The 18504-nt window shown below is 43.0% G+C and overlaps 1 protein-coding gene across 7 annotated transcripts in view; it reads left to right on the top strand.

The window, feature by feature from the left end:
* The window catches only part of frmd4ba (FERM domain containing 4Ba), a 45032-nt gene that overhangs the window by 1661 nt on the left and 24867 nt on the right, over positions 1-18504 (top strand). For 2 of the 7 annotated variants that reach the window (XM_077014041.1, XM_077014040.1), the window contains exons 1-5: positions 10644-10868; positions 15030-15095; positions 16164-16258; positions 17920-18012; positions 18311-18395. In XM_077014041.1, coding sequence (XP_076870156.1) covers positions 10707-10868; positions 15030-15095; positions 16164-16258; positions 17920-18012; positions 18311-18395 — 501 coding nt within the window. In that variant the 5' untranslated portion in view covers positions 10644-10706. Of the gene's footprint in view, positions 1-2878; positions 2906-7442; positions 7449-10641; positions 10869-15028; positions 15096-16163; positions 16259-17919; positions 18013-18310; positions 18396-18504 lie in introns of those variants that run through there. The other 5 variants (XM_077014042.1, XM_077014044.1, XM_077014039.1 and 2 more) reach the window with 5 other exon arrangements.

Here is an 18504-nt window from a genome sequence, read left to right as displayed (position 1 = left end):
ACAGGACGTTTGGGTCAGTACCGTTGGATAAAAATCTCTGAACGCTACCTCATCTTGAATGTTGACCATTATCCTTTTGTTATCTTTTCAAACCATTTTAATTCACATGTAAAGGATTAGCAGGTGTTGTCATATGAAACCATCGCACATCCAGTTCACTTGTGATCCTGGTATGTAATTTGACAGGTAGCTGAATTTGGTCTAACACCCTGCTGGACAGGTTTTCATATGCGGGCTAGGAACAAAGGATCTCCTCAACCTGCTTCCTCAAAGATAACTTGCTTTTTCTCTTGGAGAAAGACCAAGGGAAACAAAAAAAAAGTGGTTACGTCTAAAAGAACATGTCACGTTGCAGCAGAACCAACCTCTAAAAAGCTCACTAATGTGATTTGACATTTGTTTTTTGTTCAGTGACTTGATTAGCTTGGAAGCTAAAGTTGCTTTGAGGTTTGGCGGTCTGTGTTTGTCACTGGATCAACAGTAGACTCGCAGCTTGAGTGGAAATCAATACAAAGCCCCCATATGCACTGGTAACAGTTTGCCCCAAAGGGATGTGTAAATTAAGATTCAATTAAATCAATTTACTAGGAGCGAACATGTATGTCACACTGTCATATAATCAACCCCCTGTTTTTAAGTAAGGAGAAGTCTGAATATTTGTGTCTGTGGAGGTGGACGGTATACAATCGGAGTGAAGGACAAAAGACCGGAGAACTTGTGGTAATTTGAGTGGATAAAAGTAACCACGCCATTGCATGGCACTTGAAATGCCTGTTAGTGATCAGATTGCATGAGAAACAACAAACTTGCTTGTGTTCACACCATTAGTTTGGTCAACAAGAATCTTTGCTGACTGTTCTTTGCTGAACCGTCATCATCAGATCTCTCTCTCTCTCTCTCTCTCTCCCTCTCTCTCTCTGTCATTCTCTCTCTTTCATATGCACACGTGTGCAGTAAGTAGATTTCAATCTGCAAGTTAGTCTCATATGGGCTGTTTCCTGAATATATTTTTTATGTTATAAACGTGTAAGGAGCAACATGACGTGTATGCCTTATGACACAATGTATTCAGCTTTCATCAGTTGCGTGAGGGGTGTGTTTCCCATGCTAGACGGATCCTTGATGTAAACATTGATATGAAAAATGTCCTAAGCAAACCTTTTTATGATGTTTTATCACTTTCATTTAATGTAAACACCATATTCTCACTAGGTAGCCTGTGTTCCAAATAAGAGCCATCTAGGGTAAAGTCATAAGTACAAGAAAACACAGCTTGCCGGAACGATGCAGACAAGGTGAATCTGAGTTTATTGAGCTGTATTAAGCACTTCGATTATTCAAAGTCTAAGTCATAGTGACATACAGTACTCCATCTTGTGTGTTTGTGGGAGGGGGGGGTGTGACAGCAGACGCTTCAAGTGCTGTCTGCTATTGGGAGACTGAGTGGAGACACAGGTTGTGTCTACACAGACTTAAAAGCACTTTCCACGAACAATAGTTAACACATTAATGGACTAATCCTTGGAAAATCTTACTTGCCCACATGAGTTATTTACATATTTAACATGTCATGTCGTTGCCTTTTTTGCCATAAGGCCCAATGCTACATAATTAAGCGCTTGTTCCAAAGGCGAGCTGGTTGCTAAGCACATTTTCATTCACATTCACAGTAACCTCTTCTCTTTGTATTTGCCCATTTCTTTGTCTTGTTTTCCTGTTCTGTGTTGTCTATTTAAGGAAGCGTCCACACTCAGTGAAACGATCCGTTTTCATTTTACATTGTTCGTCTGGTGTGTTTTTTTCTTAGAGTTGCTTTGAAGCGAGTTTCGCAGTGTTGTTCAGAGAAACAAAGCCTCGCGTGAGGTGTTGAAGTTTTGCGCCTTTCAGCACCAGACCAGTCTGCTCTGTTCAAGGCTTCCAGTGTCTGCCGTTTCTGGCATCTTTTACCGCATGTGTTTATCCCTGTGGATCTGAAGCAGTAACTCACAGCAGAAGGCCTCCAGAACAAAGCAGAATGTTTTAGGTGCCGAACTGTTTCATACAGGGCGATCTAGGTTCCCTATTGCTCTGCTAACGTGTGAAAGGGGAAAATTGAAGATGATTTGCCTTGTAATTACCTTGTCCATCTCACACACACACATACACACACACACACGCACGCATGCACACACACACACACACACACACACACACACAGTCACACACATGCACAAACACACATACAAGTGCATGAACTTGCATGCAATACAAATACATGCATGCATGTGCACACACACACACACACAGACACACACACATACAACAGACACACACTGATACACACGCATACACATACAACAGACACACACCGATGCACAGCTTGAATAATACTGACTGTTAATATAATTCCACACCGACAGACAGGGGAAGCGAGGGGTTGGTAAAGACTGTATCCGAGACTGATGCCGTTCTGTGTGTGTGTGTGTGTGTGTGTGTGTGTGTGTGTGTGTGTCTGTCCTTGTGTGTGTCTGTGCTTGTGCGTGCGCTTCCTCTCCAGAGAGACATGTAAACGGAGTTATAGAAATAGTAGGGTACATGGGAGCAGCCATGGCCCAGAGTGTGGAAACAGCAAAAATCAATAGAGCAGCGTGAGTAAAGCGTAAAGCCCCATATGAATGATGTAGCTTGGGGGAGGAGAGACGCTTTGTATGGGAGTGAGAGGGTTGGCTGGACAGGCCCCACCCCCTCCCTTCTCCTGTCCTCCTGTCTCTACTACGTCTGTCTGTGTGTTTGTTCATCACAAGAGCATAAGTACCCACAACTGCGACTCTTGTCAGCCAAGCTGTTCTGACCATTTCACCATTGTTTATAACGTCTGGTGCCGTGACCCTTTTTTGGCAGCCAAAAACGTGACATGTTCATTCTGGTAAGTGAATATCTAGCAATATGACCAGGCGGGATTTCCTGTTGAGTCAGACTTTTGCTTATTACGCACGAGTGTTCCTGTTCTCAGTTGTATCCTCAAGTCATACCTTCTGCACACGTCAAGGCAGATCTGGTGAGAACAATCGAGACAAGGCCACAGGCAATACTAGTTGTCACATCCCCAACAGGGAAGGGCAGGAAAGTAAATAAATGTTACTTACTTAAAAGCATGTGACCACTTGCTTCAGAAAATGAAGAACTGTGTAGAATTGTAGATTCGGAAAACTGTTTCCCTGACTTTCATACAAGAAGAAAAGTTTAAAATAACAAACAAACATGAAGTTTCATTAGGTTTGTAGGTGTTGTATTAAGAATGTCCTCTTCACAGCAGACTTCTGTTCAAGTACAGTATGACCCAATTAAAGGAGATTCAAAGGACCTCAAAGGAAAGCTTTGTAAGTTTGGATGAAGTTCAGGAGCTCTGCTTCTCCCCCTACATGTGGGATTCTTTCAAAGATCAATGAAAGAACATGTTGCAAAATAATCTCAGGTGGTATGAAAACTCAGAAAACTAGCAGATTACAGTTCTGCAGGCAACTTTTCCACTTACTAATGTCTGTGTTTATGAATCTAGCAAAAACAAGGCTTTTAAAAAAGGGTTTATAAGGGTTGACAAACATTTTGTATGAACATTCATTTCTTTTCGTAGTTTCTTTTTTTGCAAGAAACAGCAAGGTTCTTTACACAGGGAGAGCTCTGGGGTTACATTAACACTAGAAGCATCTAAACTGGTCTGCAGGACACGGTGTACAGTTACACCAGTCTCAACTGTACACTATAGGTGTTGACTCTACAATGGTGATTTTATCCTATGTCTTCACCCAGTATCTACGGCCACTGGTGTTCTTCTGTGTTCCAATGTCAGTTTCTCTCTTGAAGCCATCTCAGATTATGAGCCACTGGCAGAGAACGTCTGGAAATGAGAACGTCCAGCATTGAGCAATAGAGAGGAATCAGCTGACGGTTGCCTGGACATGGGTGGAAACCTGATGCTCACCAAGCGTGCCCTGTGTCAGACAACACCCACTCCCTCCACCCACCCGGTTTGGGAGGGTGGATAAGACTGGGTACCACACAGGTGTCCTCGCCTGTTAACATTCATGTGTAATTTGCCTCCGGCGGTGACGGAGACGGTCGTAAGGTTTGGTTTAAAAGAGAAGACTGTTTGAGTTACAGCGTAAGTGATACGCTGGTGTCAGGCAGAACAAAGCAGGGTCAGTGACGGCATCAAACAGGCCTGCAGACTGTTGTGACTGTATGACTGTGACTATTAGACCAAGTTTGCAAATGTATTATTACTAACATTATGGCTTAGGAGTACAATTCACGTTTTCATGTATACGTTTTTTTCACATAGACGTGAGCTGCAGCTATAGAATTACTTGTAGTTGGAGAAATCCCCATTATAGGAAGCTGGGTGAACTCTTTCTTCGTTTTCATAGATGAATCTCTATTTCATAGATGAATTACCCTCCAGGAACATTTACCTCATGCAGGTGGAGCTCAAGTTCGTCTTCCCTGCTGCTCTGTGTTCACATTGACTGCAAAAGGAAATGAAAAGGCTGATTAACTGTGAGTGTGTTCCAGAGCAGTGAAATGCTGGAGCTGATTCACTCTGCACTCTGTTAGCAGTTTATCATGTAAACCTTAATTCACTTTGAATCTTCCTCCGCTGGGAGGAGTCGGTTTCTGTGCCATATGGCAGGCCAAACGCGCGATCTGTCTAGCACGGTAGATACGTCTAGTACGGTCGTCAGCTGGATTACTTTGCATATAGGGTACTTTGGCCCCGCGTTGAACCAGCTCGTTGTGTGGAAAAGGATGTTGCGTCTGATTGGCTGCTAAGTTTCTCATTTGAAAACAGCGTTCCGTCCTGAGTCAGCAGGAAAGAGAGCAAAGGTCTTAAACGCTAACACGAGGGCGAATGAAGACATCCAATGACACGTGGACATGATGCTTTAGAGTCATAAGTACACTGTTTATCTGTTGTGTATCTGTTCATTCACCCACCACTTTATATGTACAAAAAAAAAAGATTAGAGCCTATCTATTTGGGCATATGTGTGTGTTTTTAATTATTGATATAGAAAATAAGGTTGTCACAGTGATGATGCGGTGAATTTGTTGCTATGACGCCTGAACCGGAGGAGTGTCTCCAACGCATCTCAGGAATGACAACCTTGCTCATAATGCAGAAGACTGTGATGTTAGGAGCGGTGAGCATGTTGTGTTGCACCCTTGAACCTCCAGGCGTCCGCTTCCAAATCCCCAACACCCGTGGGTGAGGCAGAGAGTGTATATATAGGCTTCGGTTTTAAAAGGCACCTCCTCTGCTCTGTGTGCAGTGACATGAATTCTTGGGGTCTTACACTTCAGAAAGTGGTCAAACAATGAGACCCTCCACCTGAAGAGATATTCCACTGTCCCCTGCAGGACAATGAAGAGAATTCATTCATGCTGTTCAACTCTTGCATATTATATTCAAACCCCACAGCCTCTATTTTTCTTTCACCCTGTCTGACTTCTCTCTCTGTCTGTCTCTCTCTCTATGTCTGTCTCTATCTCTCACTCACCACTCCTATCCCCTAGGGATCTCATTAGACAGACAGCATTCGAGTGACGTTCAACAGTAGCTCTGGCCACCTCCCTGTGTGCTCCACGGCAGCTGTGTTTAACACACCCCCACACCCACCCACCTCATGCACACTCCCACACATGCTTACACACACACACCCTGTTCGCAGCCATTCAGTAGTTTGGGCAGGACACCACGGGCCGAAGCCAACAGCAGGTCCCCAAATCTTAGCGCAACAGACATCTGAATGGTTCGGTGTTGGCAGGGCCGGGCCCCCAGGCACTGGCACCCCAGAGCCACTGTCAAGACCCACAAAAGCAGGAGATGCCTGTACAGATATTCCCTGCGTCATGTGGGTTTACCGGCCCTCACCGCACGCATGGTGGCCCCGACGAACCATCAGGTGTCTTTGTTTCATTGACAGTGTTAGAGAATGGAAGCAACTCAACTCCTTCAAGACTAAAAAAGAAAGCGATATGTGAATGGTCCAGTCATGGGATAGCCTGACTGAGCTATACCACATAACGGCAGTTTGCAAGGACGTTAACTCCCAGTGGCTAAATAACTAGACGCGTGTCAAAAACATATTTGTGCGGTGATCTCTTTATGCTAACGGTTCAGAAGGATTGCTCTGCTATTTGGGCTGGACCAGCTGTTCTCCCAAACCAAACAGAGGTTGCTGTCAGTAAGGACAGAGCTGGGTACCAGCATGCCGCGTACACTACAGATGCCAACTCGGGCCGTCAGCTGTGCATCTGTGTGTGCCCGTGCGTATGTGTGCGTGCACGCGTGTGCTCTCACATGTGCCACATAGGCGAATAACCTGCCTCCTGTTGTGCACGCTAACAGATGACACCGATCACAAGCCTTGTGTGTCAGAACCACATTACCAAATAGCAAATGTCATGTATGTGCTGATAAAGCGTCTTAGTGCAGGAAGCGGATCAGACAGGAACAACAGAGGACGACACCCTGAGATCTTCTTCCCCCTGGTGGCCCAGCCTATGAAACTACAGCATCTGTGTGGTTAGACACTACAATACACTGTGGGTGTCCTGTTAGACAACATGCAATTGTCCCCTAATCTAAAGAAGGATAATAAGCACTTAAGGGCGAGCAGGGTGGGGCTGGGAGAGTAACTACGGCAGTGAAAGGCCATCCCTGTTCAGCCTATGATGCGAGGAGGATTCACAATGCAGAGGTCACGTTTATGACACCAGAGCAGTGTGAGCCAGAGGTGTGAGGTCACAATACATTGGCTTGCAGAAAAGTAGCGGCCATTTTGGGATGAATAGTGGATAGAATATTCTATGACCTCATTAGAATGTGATGCATATGATTGGTTAGTTAGGTGTGATGGAACGTCAGTGCCAGTTCCCTTCTTAGAACGCAACATATCACTGTTGTATAAGAGGGCTGTTTGATTAGTGCCACTGAGTGGACAATTATAGTTTCTTTTTGGAAAGATTTACTACTTGGTGGACTGAAATTCCAGTTAGTGTTTGATTTAATCTCATTCCATGCAGGTTTTTCAGAAGTACACTTGTGTACATATTCAAACAAATCAGAGTGTGAACCCAGGATGCTGTGTGTTTGCCTGTGTGTGAGGACAATTGTGTGTGTGTGTGTGTGTGTGTGTGTGTGTGTGTTTGTGTGTGTGTGTGCCTTACTGGGTCTTTGTGCTGACTTCTGATTTGTCTACTACAGTACGACTGCAAGTAGAGCCTCAGAGAAGCTGACTTAACCTCATTTATTATAAAAGCAATAGCACACACACACACACACACACACACACACACACACACACACACACACACACACACACACACACACACACACACACACACACTGGGGGCTATATATGTTTCTGGGTAGTAGTTGGTTAAAAACATTTATTGACTGCAATAGTTTGTCTGCATGGATCTCCTGTAGCGGGTAGATATTGCCATGGGGAAGGGGGTTAGCAACACCAAGGTCATAGGTTGAATTCCAGTTCCATGCTGATATGTAGAAGTTGCTGACTTGTTCTGGATGAAAGCCTCTGCCAAATGATGGAAATTATAAACTGGTTTTTGTGTATTTTGGCATGCTGGGGGCTCTTTCTTGCTTGTTATTCAAGTAGATGTACTGGTTACAAACGTGGTGTTTGATTCTGATTTTGAGGGCCTTAGACACTTCTGAATTGTTCCACTTGTTGTTTTGTAAATACTTTGTACACATTATTTCTTGTGTATGTTTCAGTTTAGTTTTTTCGTCTCAGAGGGAGTAGGGTGTGGTCGACATTTTTCTTGGCTTGGGTTTATGTCTGTGGTTTTTTTTTAGGGAGTGCGACGTGGTAGGTCTGTTCTTATGGAGAAGGTACGTTAGTCTGTAAAATGTCTGACTGGCATGTAGCACATACAGGGTGTGACACGTCACGGGAAGAGCGAGTCAGAGAGAGAGGTGAGATTAAAGTGCACATGGTTCATTTAGAAACACAAGAAAGCCTGTAGAACACTGCAGGTTGATGCCGTAGGTTGATGCGGTCTGCCTTCACAATGTAGCCAGATTAAAGCAAACCGTTTGGGATGGAAACCTGTGAAAATGAGTGTCGGGTGCAGGGAACGGAGTAATACACGGGGAAGTGATTGGTGCGCCTGACTGGTTATGAGTGGTTGGGGCTGGGGAAGTGATTGGTGGGCATGATTGGTAATGATTGCTGGTTTGGCTGGGTGCCAAGCAGGGCATGTCATAGGGGGTAGCTCAAAATACAGCACAAGATCTAGAAACCATGAACACTGTCAGGCTATGATGGTTTCCCCTCACTGTCTTAATAGTTCTTTTTGCACACATACATAGAGTATGTGAATCACATCAGATTTATAAATAACTACAAATTCGGCTGGATAAAAGACTTTACATCTAGTGAGAAGCAATAAGCCTATTTTGCTTGAAAGCTGTGTTCAAGTTTTTTTTACAGGTATTTTTAAGTAACTTTGCATGATGGCTTTTCTGTTGCATTCTCCCAGAATGCCGTGGGTGACAACACCGCTGGGACTCAAACCAGAATTCACCTGGCACCCGAGCTTTTACCAGCTTGATTAGGATGGAGTTTGTAGAAGAAAAAGGCAAAATTCACCTGCCTTGTGCTCACGTCTTAATTTTATCTTCGGGAGTGTGTCTAATGGAATTCTGATGAATCCATATATCGGATTTGACTTCTGACATTATACTTTTAACATGAGCTGTGAGGGTCAGAATTTTACACCCTAGGGAGTGGGCCGTTATTCCCAGAATTCTAGTCCCTCCTAGCAAGTGGTGCTCTGCGCAACGCTGGAATTAGAGTGCCTTCAAATGCAGCTATGAGCTTTCGGACTTCCCAAAGACCCTTCAGCTTGTGCCGTGAAGATGCCAACCCTCAGATCACTGGTGAATGGTAGCAAGGCTCTCTAAGCCCCGCCCACATGTTTCCACACGGGCTCAGATCTTTGTCAGCCATAGTTAGAAGGCATTTTTTTGCCAATACTTGTTGAATGCAAGTGATGTGTTCAGGACAGCTGCAAATGTTAGAGTTGAAGTGTGTGTGTGTGTGTGTGTGTGTGTGTGTGTGTGTGTGTGTGTGAGAGAGAGAGAGAGAGAGAGTGTGAGAGAGAGAGAGAGAGAGAGAGATAGATAGAGAGAGAGAGAGAGAGAGAGAGTGGGGGACTTAATTGAATAAGCTTCTCACAAATCCCTAAACAGCCTGAGGGAGGACACTGGGTTGAGCTTGAACCCTGAACACAGTGATGGTGCCGTTTCAGATGGAGGGGCATGTTCATTCCTGCATTTGCCCTTTTATAGCTCCTCCATTAAGACTTAATTACTTCATTCGTTCCTGCGGCAAGTACCACTGTAAAGCTAAAGTTGTTCCAAATAAATAATGATAGAATCAGAATCACCTGCTAAAACTTATTTGATTAGTAAGTTACTGAAGCTTGTGCTACAAATGTGGCCAGACTGACCAGGAAGTAGGCTACAGGAAAACTGGAGAACTGGAGAATTCTCAGAATTTATTAGTGTCATTATCAAATGTTTTATATTTTAAACCAAATGAAAATACAAACATTAGCCAGAGTAATTGGCTGGAACATGCCAGAATAAGAATAACGGTCAGAATAAAGCTTGAACCACAGCAGGTACTAATCGTGACTTATGAATTATGATAATTCATTTCAATCCTCAAGTACTACTCATTAAAAAGATGTAGATGGCACACTTTTCTTTGACCTCATAAGCCATATTTGTATTGGATGAAGCCCTGTAAACACCAGCTGAGTCTATTTGTTTTGGGGGTTGTTTTGTCCTGGGAGTCAGCAACCTCACAAACAAGGTGTGTGTGTGTGTGTGTGTGTGTGTGTGTGTGTGTGTCATATGTCATAATATGAGGCCAGAACCATACTTATACAGGACACACAATGAAGGAAAATATGTTTGTCTGAAGTCTGAAGTCCCAGCTGGAGTTATACTGTCTCAGAGCTAGGCTAATGCCATAGCTGGTTAAGAGCCACTATTTTAAAAGGTTTCTCTGTGGAATATACCGGGTGGAGACAACTGGTGCCTGGTGAAAATGACACACCATGTACACACTCAAACCCACACACACACAATTAAAGCCTTTATAAGCTGGCTTTCTCTGCATGGAAGTGTTAAAATAGCCCTACTGCATGGAACAATAAATCCCATCATTAATAGGGCAAGATGTAAACACATGATTATACCTTGTATCTATTGGAGAAATAATCTTTTGCAGTTTTGTATGCTGTATCACTGTAGACCCAGAAATGTTTTTGTTTTTATGGGACAGAGGACTGTGAAAAGCATGAAAAGAATAGAGTCAGAAACCACAATGCTTGTTTATGTGGGAGAAGTGGCGAGCCTGGAGCAGTCATTGTGTCTGCTTGTAGGGTGTATATGCTCCGCAAGTGCTTGTGTGTGCTGGCGTGTGTGTATGAAGTGGGCAGTGAGGACTGGGAGGACTGACTGTGTTGGGTACTCTGGGGCCTGCCCTCCTGCTCTCTGCCAAGGGGGGGGGGGACGCCTGAGGCTGGGGCCCACGGAGAGAGTGTCCAGCCCAGCCAGGGCTCCGCTGGGATCCAGTTAAGCTCCATCAGGCCCTACGGCAGGATCGCTGCTCTGCCTGAGGACAGACATGGCCCTGGGCTTTCTCTGCGGGATAGACGACCTGCTAGCTTCTGGGAGTCAGTTAGCGTGGACCGTAGCTGAACAGGTTCTGCGGAGATGCTATAATGACGGCGTTTTACCCTGTAGGAGACTTCTTCAGACATGGTGCCATATAGGTGATGTCTATCAGGTACGATGATCCTTATAAAGTATATTGATTCATTATGATTTTTTCAAAAGGAGCAGCTGCATTTAAATGGTGAAATACAGTGATTAGAAATCTAAAATTCGCCTCACTCTTTTAGTTGAAGGACCTGAACTGGGTTTGTAAAGTAAATATTAGGTAAATGTCTGCTTAATGTGAATTGTCTTCAGTCAGGTCTACGCTTCTGACATGCACAAATACTCTAGTGTTCTTTGTGTTCTGATGATGGCGAAAAGTGTCTCTGTCTGTACTGAGTGAGCAGAAGATCGTTTACTGTGTGCGTTGTACCAGTTGCGTTGAGGGAGCGTTCTGCATTAGACTGGACTTGTTGCGTCTGTATTCAGTGTTTCAGAAGATGCTCTGTTTGGGTCACTGATTCACACTGTTAGCTAATTTGCACCTTTTTACCAGAGAGAGAAACTAGTTTGAGATCAAATAATATCATTACAATGATAGGTTTTCATTTGGAGAGTTGGTATGAACAGCCGTGTTTGAATGTGAAGTGTGAGGGTAGACGGAATGTCATGTGTGTGGCCTTAGTGATTTATATGCCAGAATATATGCCAGCTACACAGATTACACAGATTAGAGGATCACTTTGGGAGAAATGTTATTACAGAAAGCAGCCTGGTGAATCTTTTAAAAATCTCCAAACTTGTTTTGGGTCTTTGGTTTGCTAAGTGAGCCCAAGTGTGGATTCCACATGCTCTTCCAAAAATGCATTTTGATGAGATTTTCATGGGCCATAAGGAAACCATTGTCAGTACTGCGGACAATTGTTTAAAGTTGTTATTTTGGGCCAGAGCTTGAAAAACTAATGTTTGTTTCAGGCAAGGTTACTAGAGAAAAGCTCATCCATCATTTCTTTGCCCTGAGAAGTTGTTTTTGAAACCAAACATGGTTTCTGTATTTATATAAATGGTTTTTATTGTACAATAAGCCAGCATCTTGTTTTCACTGTTTTGGCATTTGGACTGATATTCATATGTCCATCCGATTATTTTTCCAGATGTTGCTGCTGGCATTGAACCTTTATAGTATTTTTGTTGCTGGTAGGTCTGACTCATTATGGATCTGTTTTATTCATTCCATGATACCTTCGGTAGAGGCTTTATGTGTATTTAGTGTTTAGAATTTGAGGATTTTTAAGTCAGTGATGATGCATCACTGCAAAATGAGAAGATATTAACAATAAACAAATAAAATCTGACAAAAGTCCCATTTTGGTTAGTGGTTGCCTACAGATAGAAACTCAAGTTTCATGGTGGGGGTGTAGAGTAGTCCACTTCTGAAGGGACATCATTTGAAATTCCTATCCCAGAGATTTGGTATTTGGAGGGGCTTAATCCCCGTGCCATGGCTAGTTTAAAACAATGACCTCTCACTTTTTCTATTGAAAACCTTCCACATTACCACTCTCACCACTACACCCACGCCCTCACCCCCCACATAAAAGCAGATGTATCTTCTAACCTTGCACATCATTCAGGTTTGAAATGTATTAGTGTTAGTGCTAGTACTCTAGTGTTAGTAATGTCTGGACCCATGCGATTGTAAAGCTGCTTTGTGACAACGTGTGTTGTGAAAAGCGCTACATAAATAAATTTGACTTGACTTGACTAATGTCAAAGACCAAATGACCATGGACGTTCTGTTGAATCATATAGACCCTCATTTTCTCTGATTATGCTAAGTTCTGAATGAGCTTGTCTCCTCAGTGTGACACAGTAGTCAGTGGTAATGCCAAGATCACCCTGAACCAGGCAGAGCCATTGCCTCATAGACTGTCAGACAACAGAGTGAATGTGTGTGAATTCATAATGGGCTAACACACACGCATTAGTGAAGTTTAGCAGTGCCTGTTGTGGAACACAATGTGTGTATTGATGCATGCGTGTGCTGATGCTACCATACAGTGAAGATATATTGTGCACATTGTATTTTGATTTTTCTCTGCAATTTTTATATTTAATTTCTCTGCAGTGTTTAATTAGCATTTTGTATCTTATAAATCAAATATATATAACTTTATTTTAATAAATAATTTTCATAAAATTGCTTATTTGTGGCAAAATCCTTCCCAAGGTGTTTTCTGTAAACAATTCAAGGTGCTCCACACAGAAGAAGAATAAAGCTTATTCTTCTTCTGTGTGGAGCACCTTGAATGGCCATGGTGCATGAAAGTGCTATACAAATAAACTAGCCTTTCCTTGCCTAACAAAACCTCCAGGGTTTGGTAATCTGAATATAGTTTATATAGTTTCTCATAACCTGTAACAAAGTGCAACATCTGTGTATTCAAAGCGTTCGAGCGGAACAAGTGAGTACATCTGATTTGAGTGGTTCTAAAAGACGAAAACATTTGTGTTTTGGGTGTGCTGTGTGTTTTCATGACCTTTTCCCACAACAGTGCAACTTTGATAAAGTGTGTCTAGTTCAGGATCACACTCTCCAGGCCTATAAATGGTTACTACAGTAACTAATCTCTGCTCAGACAATGGCTCTTGTGTAATCAGTTCTGTCCATTAAGATTGTAATAAGTTTCATATTGCATGTTTTTATAGAAGCTGATATCACAGTTATAATATATACAGTGTATATATGGATGGATGGATGGATGGGTAGTTAGACAGATGCCTTATGTTATTTATTTTGCAAAATATCTATTCTCAAATATTTGTGGCAACTCACTTTACTAATCCTTTTACTTCACAGCATCTGGTTAATTAATGCTATGTTCTCATCTTACATCGAATTAGCATATGTTGAAACAAAGGTAGGTCAGTGCCCATTAATTAAGCAAGAGCACACACATACGTGGTTTCTGCAATATAAAATGGGATTAGACAGATTGGTAGTCTGTTTCTGGATAAACTGATATCAGCTTAGAGAGGGCTGGGTGTAAATCCGTCATATAAGACGAAAGTATGAGGTCTACACAGAGATAATTGAAGCATTGTTGTGATGTTCTTGTAAAAAGGACAACATGTCTACACAAACTCAAGTTCACATCACTGCTGTCCTACCCATACTCCTGTTATGGGGATGCAACATTGTCTTTCAATATAAGTACACTTCTATGAATCACCTTTGTGTGCGTGTGTGTGTGATTGAGTGGGTGTGTGGAGGCTTCTTTGTATCCATATCTTACTACGAATCACCTGCATTTCCAGTCTCCTGTAATGCTTCAGTCACGTCCACCTGTGTGGTGCACAGAGTTCACCTGGAGCTTTAGTTCCCAGCCCAGATACATTCATGTGGTATGTGGTGGTCCACATTTCATGTTGATGTTACCAGAGATTCTCCCCCACCAATCTGCGATTGCGATTTACCCTCTCCACCTGTTTGTACCTGTCATATCAGACACGCTTCAACCTCATGAAAATCTGATCAAACATGATGTACTGATATCAGAGAGTAAAAACCGAGTACTCGATGACTCATACTAAAGTGCAATAAAAAACTATCTTGTTTTTTTGTTATCAAACATTTTCAGTGTAATGGTTTGCTAACCCCCATCACATCTTCTTCATTCATCATGTTAGTGAAGATGATGTTATTAAAGGCGTTCACCTAAGACCTCCCATCAGCACATGTTCATATGCACATAGACTTCCAGTCATGACAATGGAACCACAGTCCTATTTATCATCTTCAGATGGACCCAGATGGACATGGTCCAAGCATCCCAACGACCTTCACGTTATTGGTTTAGCTCTGAGTGCACCTTACAGAATGTGTTTAGCAATAGCACCCATTCAGTGTTGCTGGTTTGCATCTACAGTTCACAGCGGCGTTTCCAGTGTGTGTGTGTGCAGAGCCAGAGTGGCTAATCGGGAGATTCGGGAGGATTCCTGATGGGCCGCTCATGTCAATCTCTAGTTTGGGCCGATTGGGAGGGAAAAATAAGTTTGGGCCGGATTTGGGCATGAAACTCCCGGGCTGAAAAAGTGTCCAACTCCGGCCCTGTGTGTGTGTGTGTGTGTGTGTGTGTGTGTGTGTGTGTGTGTGTGTGTGTGTGTGTGTGTGTGTGTGTGTGTGTTGGGGGGGGGGTGTATTCACTAATAACATTCAGCGCCGTGCTACCCTTCAAAAGACAACTGCCTCCCCTACACCACACTGACATTAGCGTGTTTGTTCTCTCAGATGACGGAAGGTCGCCTGTGCCAGGTACTTCTGCTGGATGACAGACAGCTGGAACTCTTGGTCCAGGTGAGGATCAAATGTGTGTGTGTGTGTGTGTGTGTGTGTGTGTGTGTGTGTGTGTGTGTGTGTGTGTGTGTGTGTGTGTGTGTGTGTGTGTGTGTATTTTTGTGAATGGTGTACTGGAGTTAAAAGATTTAGATGTACTAAAAATGGCTGTGCAGTACACAAGGCTTTCTACTACCTCCATCTGTTTACCTCACTGTGGTTTCTACTACCTCCACCTGTGTACCTCACTGTGGTTTCTACTACCTCTACCTGTGTACCTCACTTTGGTTTCTACTACCTCCACCTGTTTACCTCACTGTGGTTTCTACTACCTCCATCTCTTTACCTCACTGTGGTTTCTACTACCTCCACCTGTGTACCTCACTGTGGTTTCTACTACCTCCACCTGTTTACCTCACTGTGGTTTCTACTACCTCCACCTGTGTACCTCACTGTGGTTTCTACTACCTCCACCTGTGTACCTCACTGTGGTTTCTACTACCTCCACCTGTTTACCTCACTGTGGTTTCTACTACCTCCACCTGTTTACCTCACTGTGGTTTCTACTACCTCCACCTGTGTACCTCACTGTGGTTTCTACTACCTCCACCTGTGTACCTCACTGTGGTTTCTACTACCTCCACCTGTTTACCTCACTGTGGTTTCTACTACCTCCACCTGTGTACCTCACTGTGGTTTCTACTACCTCCACCTGTGTACCTCACTGTGGTTTCTACTACCTCCACCTGTGTACCTCACTGTGGCTTCTACTACCTCCATCTGTTTACCTCACTGTGGCTTCTACTACCTCCATCTGTGTACCTCACTGTGGTTTCTACTACCTCCACCTGTTTACCTCACTGTGGTTTCTACTACCTCCATCTCTTTACCTCACTGTGGTTTCTACTACCTCCACCTGTGTACCTCACTGTGGTTTCTACTACCTCCATTTGTTTACCTCATTGTGGTTTCTACTACCTCCACCTGTTTACCTCACAGCAGTGATTCCCTACATTGTTTTTCTACTGGCTTGGGAAAACATGATTTGTATAGGTTGGTAGTGACAGCTTCATTTTTCTCTTCCCAAAGCCAAAACTTTTGTCTCGAGATCTCTTGGACCTGGTCTCGTCTCATTTTAACCTGAAGGAAAAGGAGTATTTTGGCATTTCTTTCACCGATGAGACGTAAGTTTGTTCATTTTATCAAGCAAGCATTGTGGAGCCAAAATGTCTTCCCAGTAATGAATGTCTTCACTGCACTTTCTTGCAGACCTACATAGTCTGTTATCTAACATGCATAATGAGCTTATATAGGGCTTATGCTAAATCCAGTGAGTAGTAATATACACTATATTGCCAAAAGTATTCGCTCATCTTCCTTAACTCACATATGAAATAAGTGTCATCCTATTCTTAATCCATAGGGTTCAATATGATGTTGGTCCACCCTTTGCAGCTAGAACAGATTCAACTCTTCTGGGAAGGCCACAAGGTTTAGGAGTGTTTATGGGGATTTTGACCATTCTTCCAGAAGCACATTTGTGAGGTCACATACTGATTTTGGACGAGAAGGCCTGGCTCTCAGTCTCCTCTCTAATTCATCCCAAAGGTGTTCAGGTTGAGGTCAGGACTCTGTGCAGGCCAGTCAAGTTCATCCACACCAGACTCTGCCATCCATGTCTTTATGGACCTTGCTTTGTGAACTGGTGCACAGTCATGTTGAAAGAGGAAGGGGCCAGCTCCAAACTGTTCCCACAAAGTTGGAAGCATGGAATTGTCCAAAATGTCTTGGTATACTGAATCATTCAGAGTTCTTTTCACTAGAACTAAGGGGCCAAGCCCAGCTCCTGAAATATAATCCCACACCATAATCCCCCCTCCACCAAACTTTACACTTGGTACAATGCAGTCAGACAACTACTGTTCTCCTGGCAACCGCCAAACCCAGACTCATCCATCAGATTGCCAGATGGAGAAGTGTGATTCATCACTCCAGAGAATGTACCTCCACTGCTCTAGAGTCCAGTGGCGGCGTGCTTTACACCACAGCATCTGATGCTTTGCATTGTACTTGGTGATGTATGACTTGGATGCAGCTGCTCAACCATGTAAACCCATTCCATGAAGCTCTCAGCACACTGTTCTTGAGCTAATCTGAAGGCCACATGAAGTTTGGATGTCTGTAGTGATTGACTCTGCAGAAAGTTGGTGACCTCTTCACACTATGTACTTCAGCATCTGCTGACCTGCTCTGTCAGGTTACGTGGTACCACTTCATGGCTGTCGTTCCAAATATTTCCATTTTCTTATAATACAGCTGACAGTTGACTGTGGAATATTTAGGAGTGAGGACATTTCACAACTGGATTTGTTGCACAGGTGGCATCCTATCACAGTTCCACGCTGGAATTCACTGAGCTCCTGAGAGTGACCCATTCTCTCACAAATGTTTGTAAAAACAGTCTGCATGCCTAGGTGCTTAATTTTATACACCTGTGGCCATGGAAGTGATTGAACACCTGATTCCAATAATTTGGATGGGTGAGCGAATACTTTTGGCAATATAGTGTATGTAAAGCCCAGATAACCTGATCTTGTGCTTGAGCTTTCGCTAATCAAAACTTTAGTTGGAAAGAAGATGCAGGGAAAATAATACCATGACAACTGATATGACATTAAAGGTTAATGACATTGTTTAATTATTATGAATAAGCATTCCAGTGAAGATAATTAGGCATTGTCAAACCTGAATGCCTGCTCAAGTTCAGTCATTATTACAGATGATATCTGGGATAATGGTTTCTGTACACTATATAGGCTAGTGAATAATCTTTTTCTCCTGTTAGTGGTCAGACAAACTGGCTACAGCTGAACCGGAGAGTACTTGAGCATGACTTTTGTAAAAAGACTGGCCCTCTACAGCTCAAATTCCAAGTCAGGTGAGTGAAAACGTAATGAAATGTCCTTATGAGTCTCGCACAGTGCAGGCTCATCCCATAGAGGGCGCTATTGCGTCAACATACAGAATATAGTTCATGAAGAAAGTATACTTTATGGAGACCATTTGTGGTTTAGAATACTCGGTACTGTTACAGAGAGAAATCCGATGCCCTCTGTTGTACTTAATACCTGCATATATTATAGGTGTTTATTTCAACTGGAAATACAGCATATTTCTTAAATCAATGTAATTGAATGTGATCAATCTGGCTGACTGTACTGCCTTGTCTCTGGCAGGTTTTATGTTGAGAGCATCATTTATTTGAAAGACACAACAACAGTGGAACTGTTTTATCGGAATGCAAAATCTTCTGTCTACAATGTGAGTGGTCCAAACCTTTTCCATAACAGTGTCAACAGTGTCTAATTCATAGCCTACATCTGTTCAGTTTTTAGTGTAAAATGATGTTATTGATTTATTATAAATAATC

The sequence above is a fragment of the Brachyhypopomus gauderio genome, chromosome 8 (assembly GCF_052324685.1).
Source record: "Brachyhypopomus gauderio isolate BG-103 chromosome 8, BGAUD_0.2, whole genome shotgun sequence".
Lineage (NCBI taxonomy): Eukaryota > Metazoa > Chordata > Actinopteri > Gymnotiformes > Hypopomidae > Brachyhypopomus > Brachyhypopomus gauderio.
The sequence above is the reverse complement of the archived record's forward strand: the minus strand, read 5'-3'. Positions and strand labels throughout refer to the sequence as shown.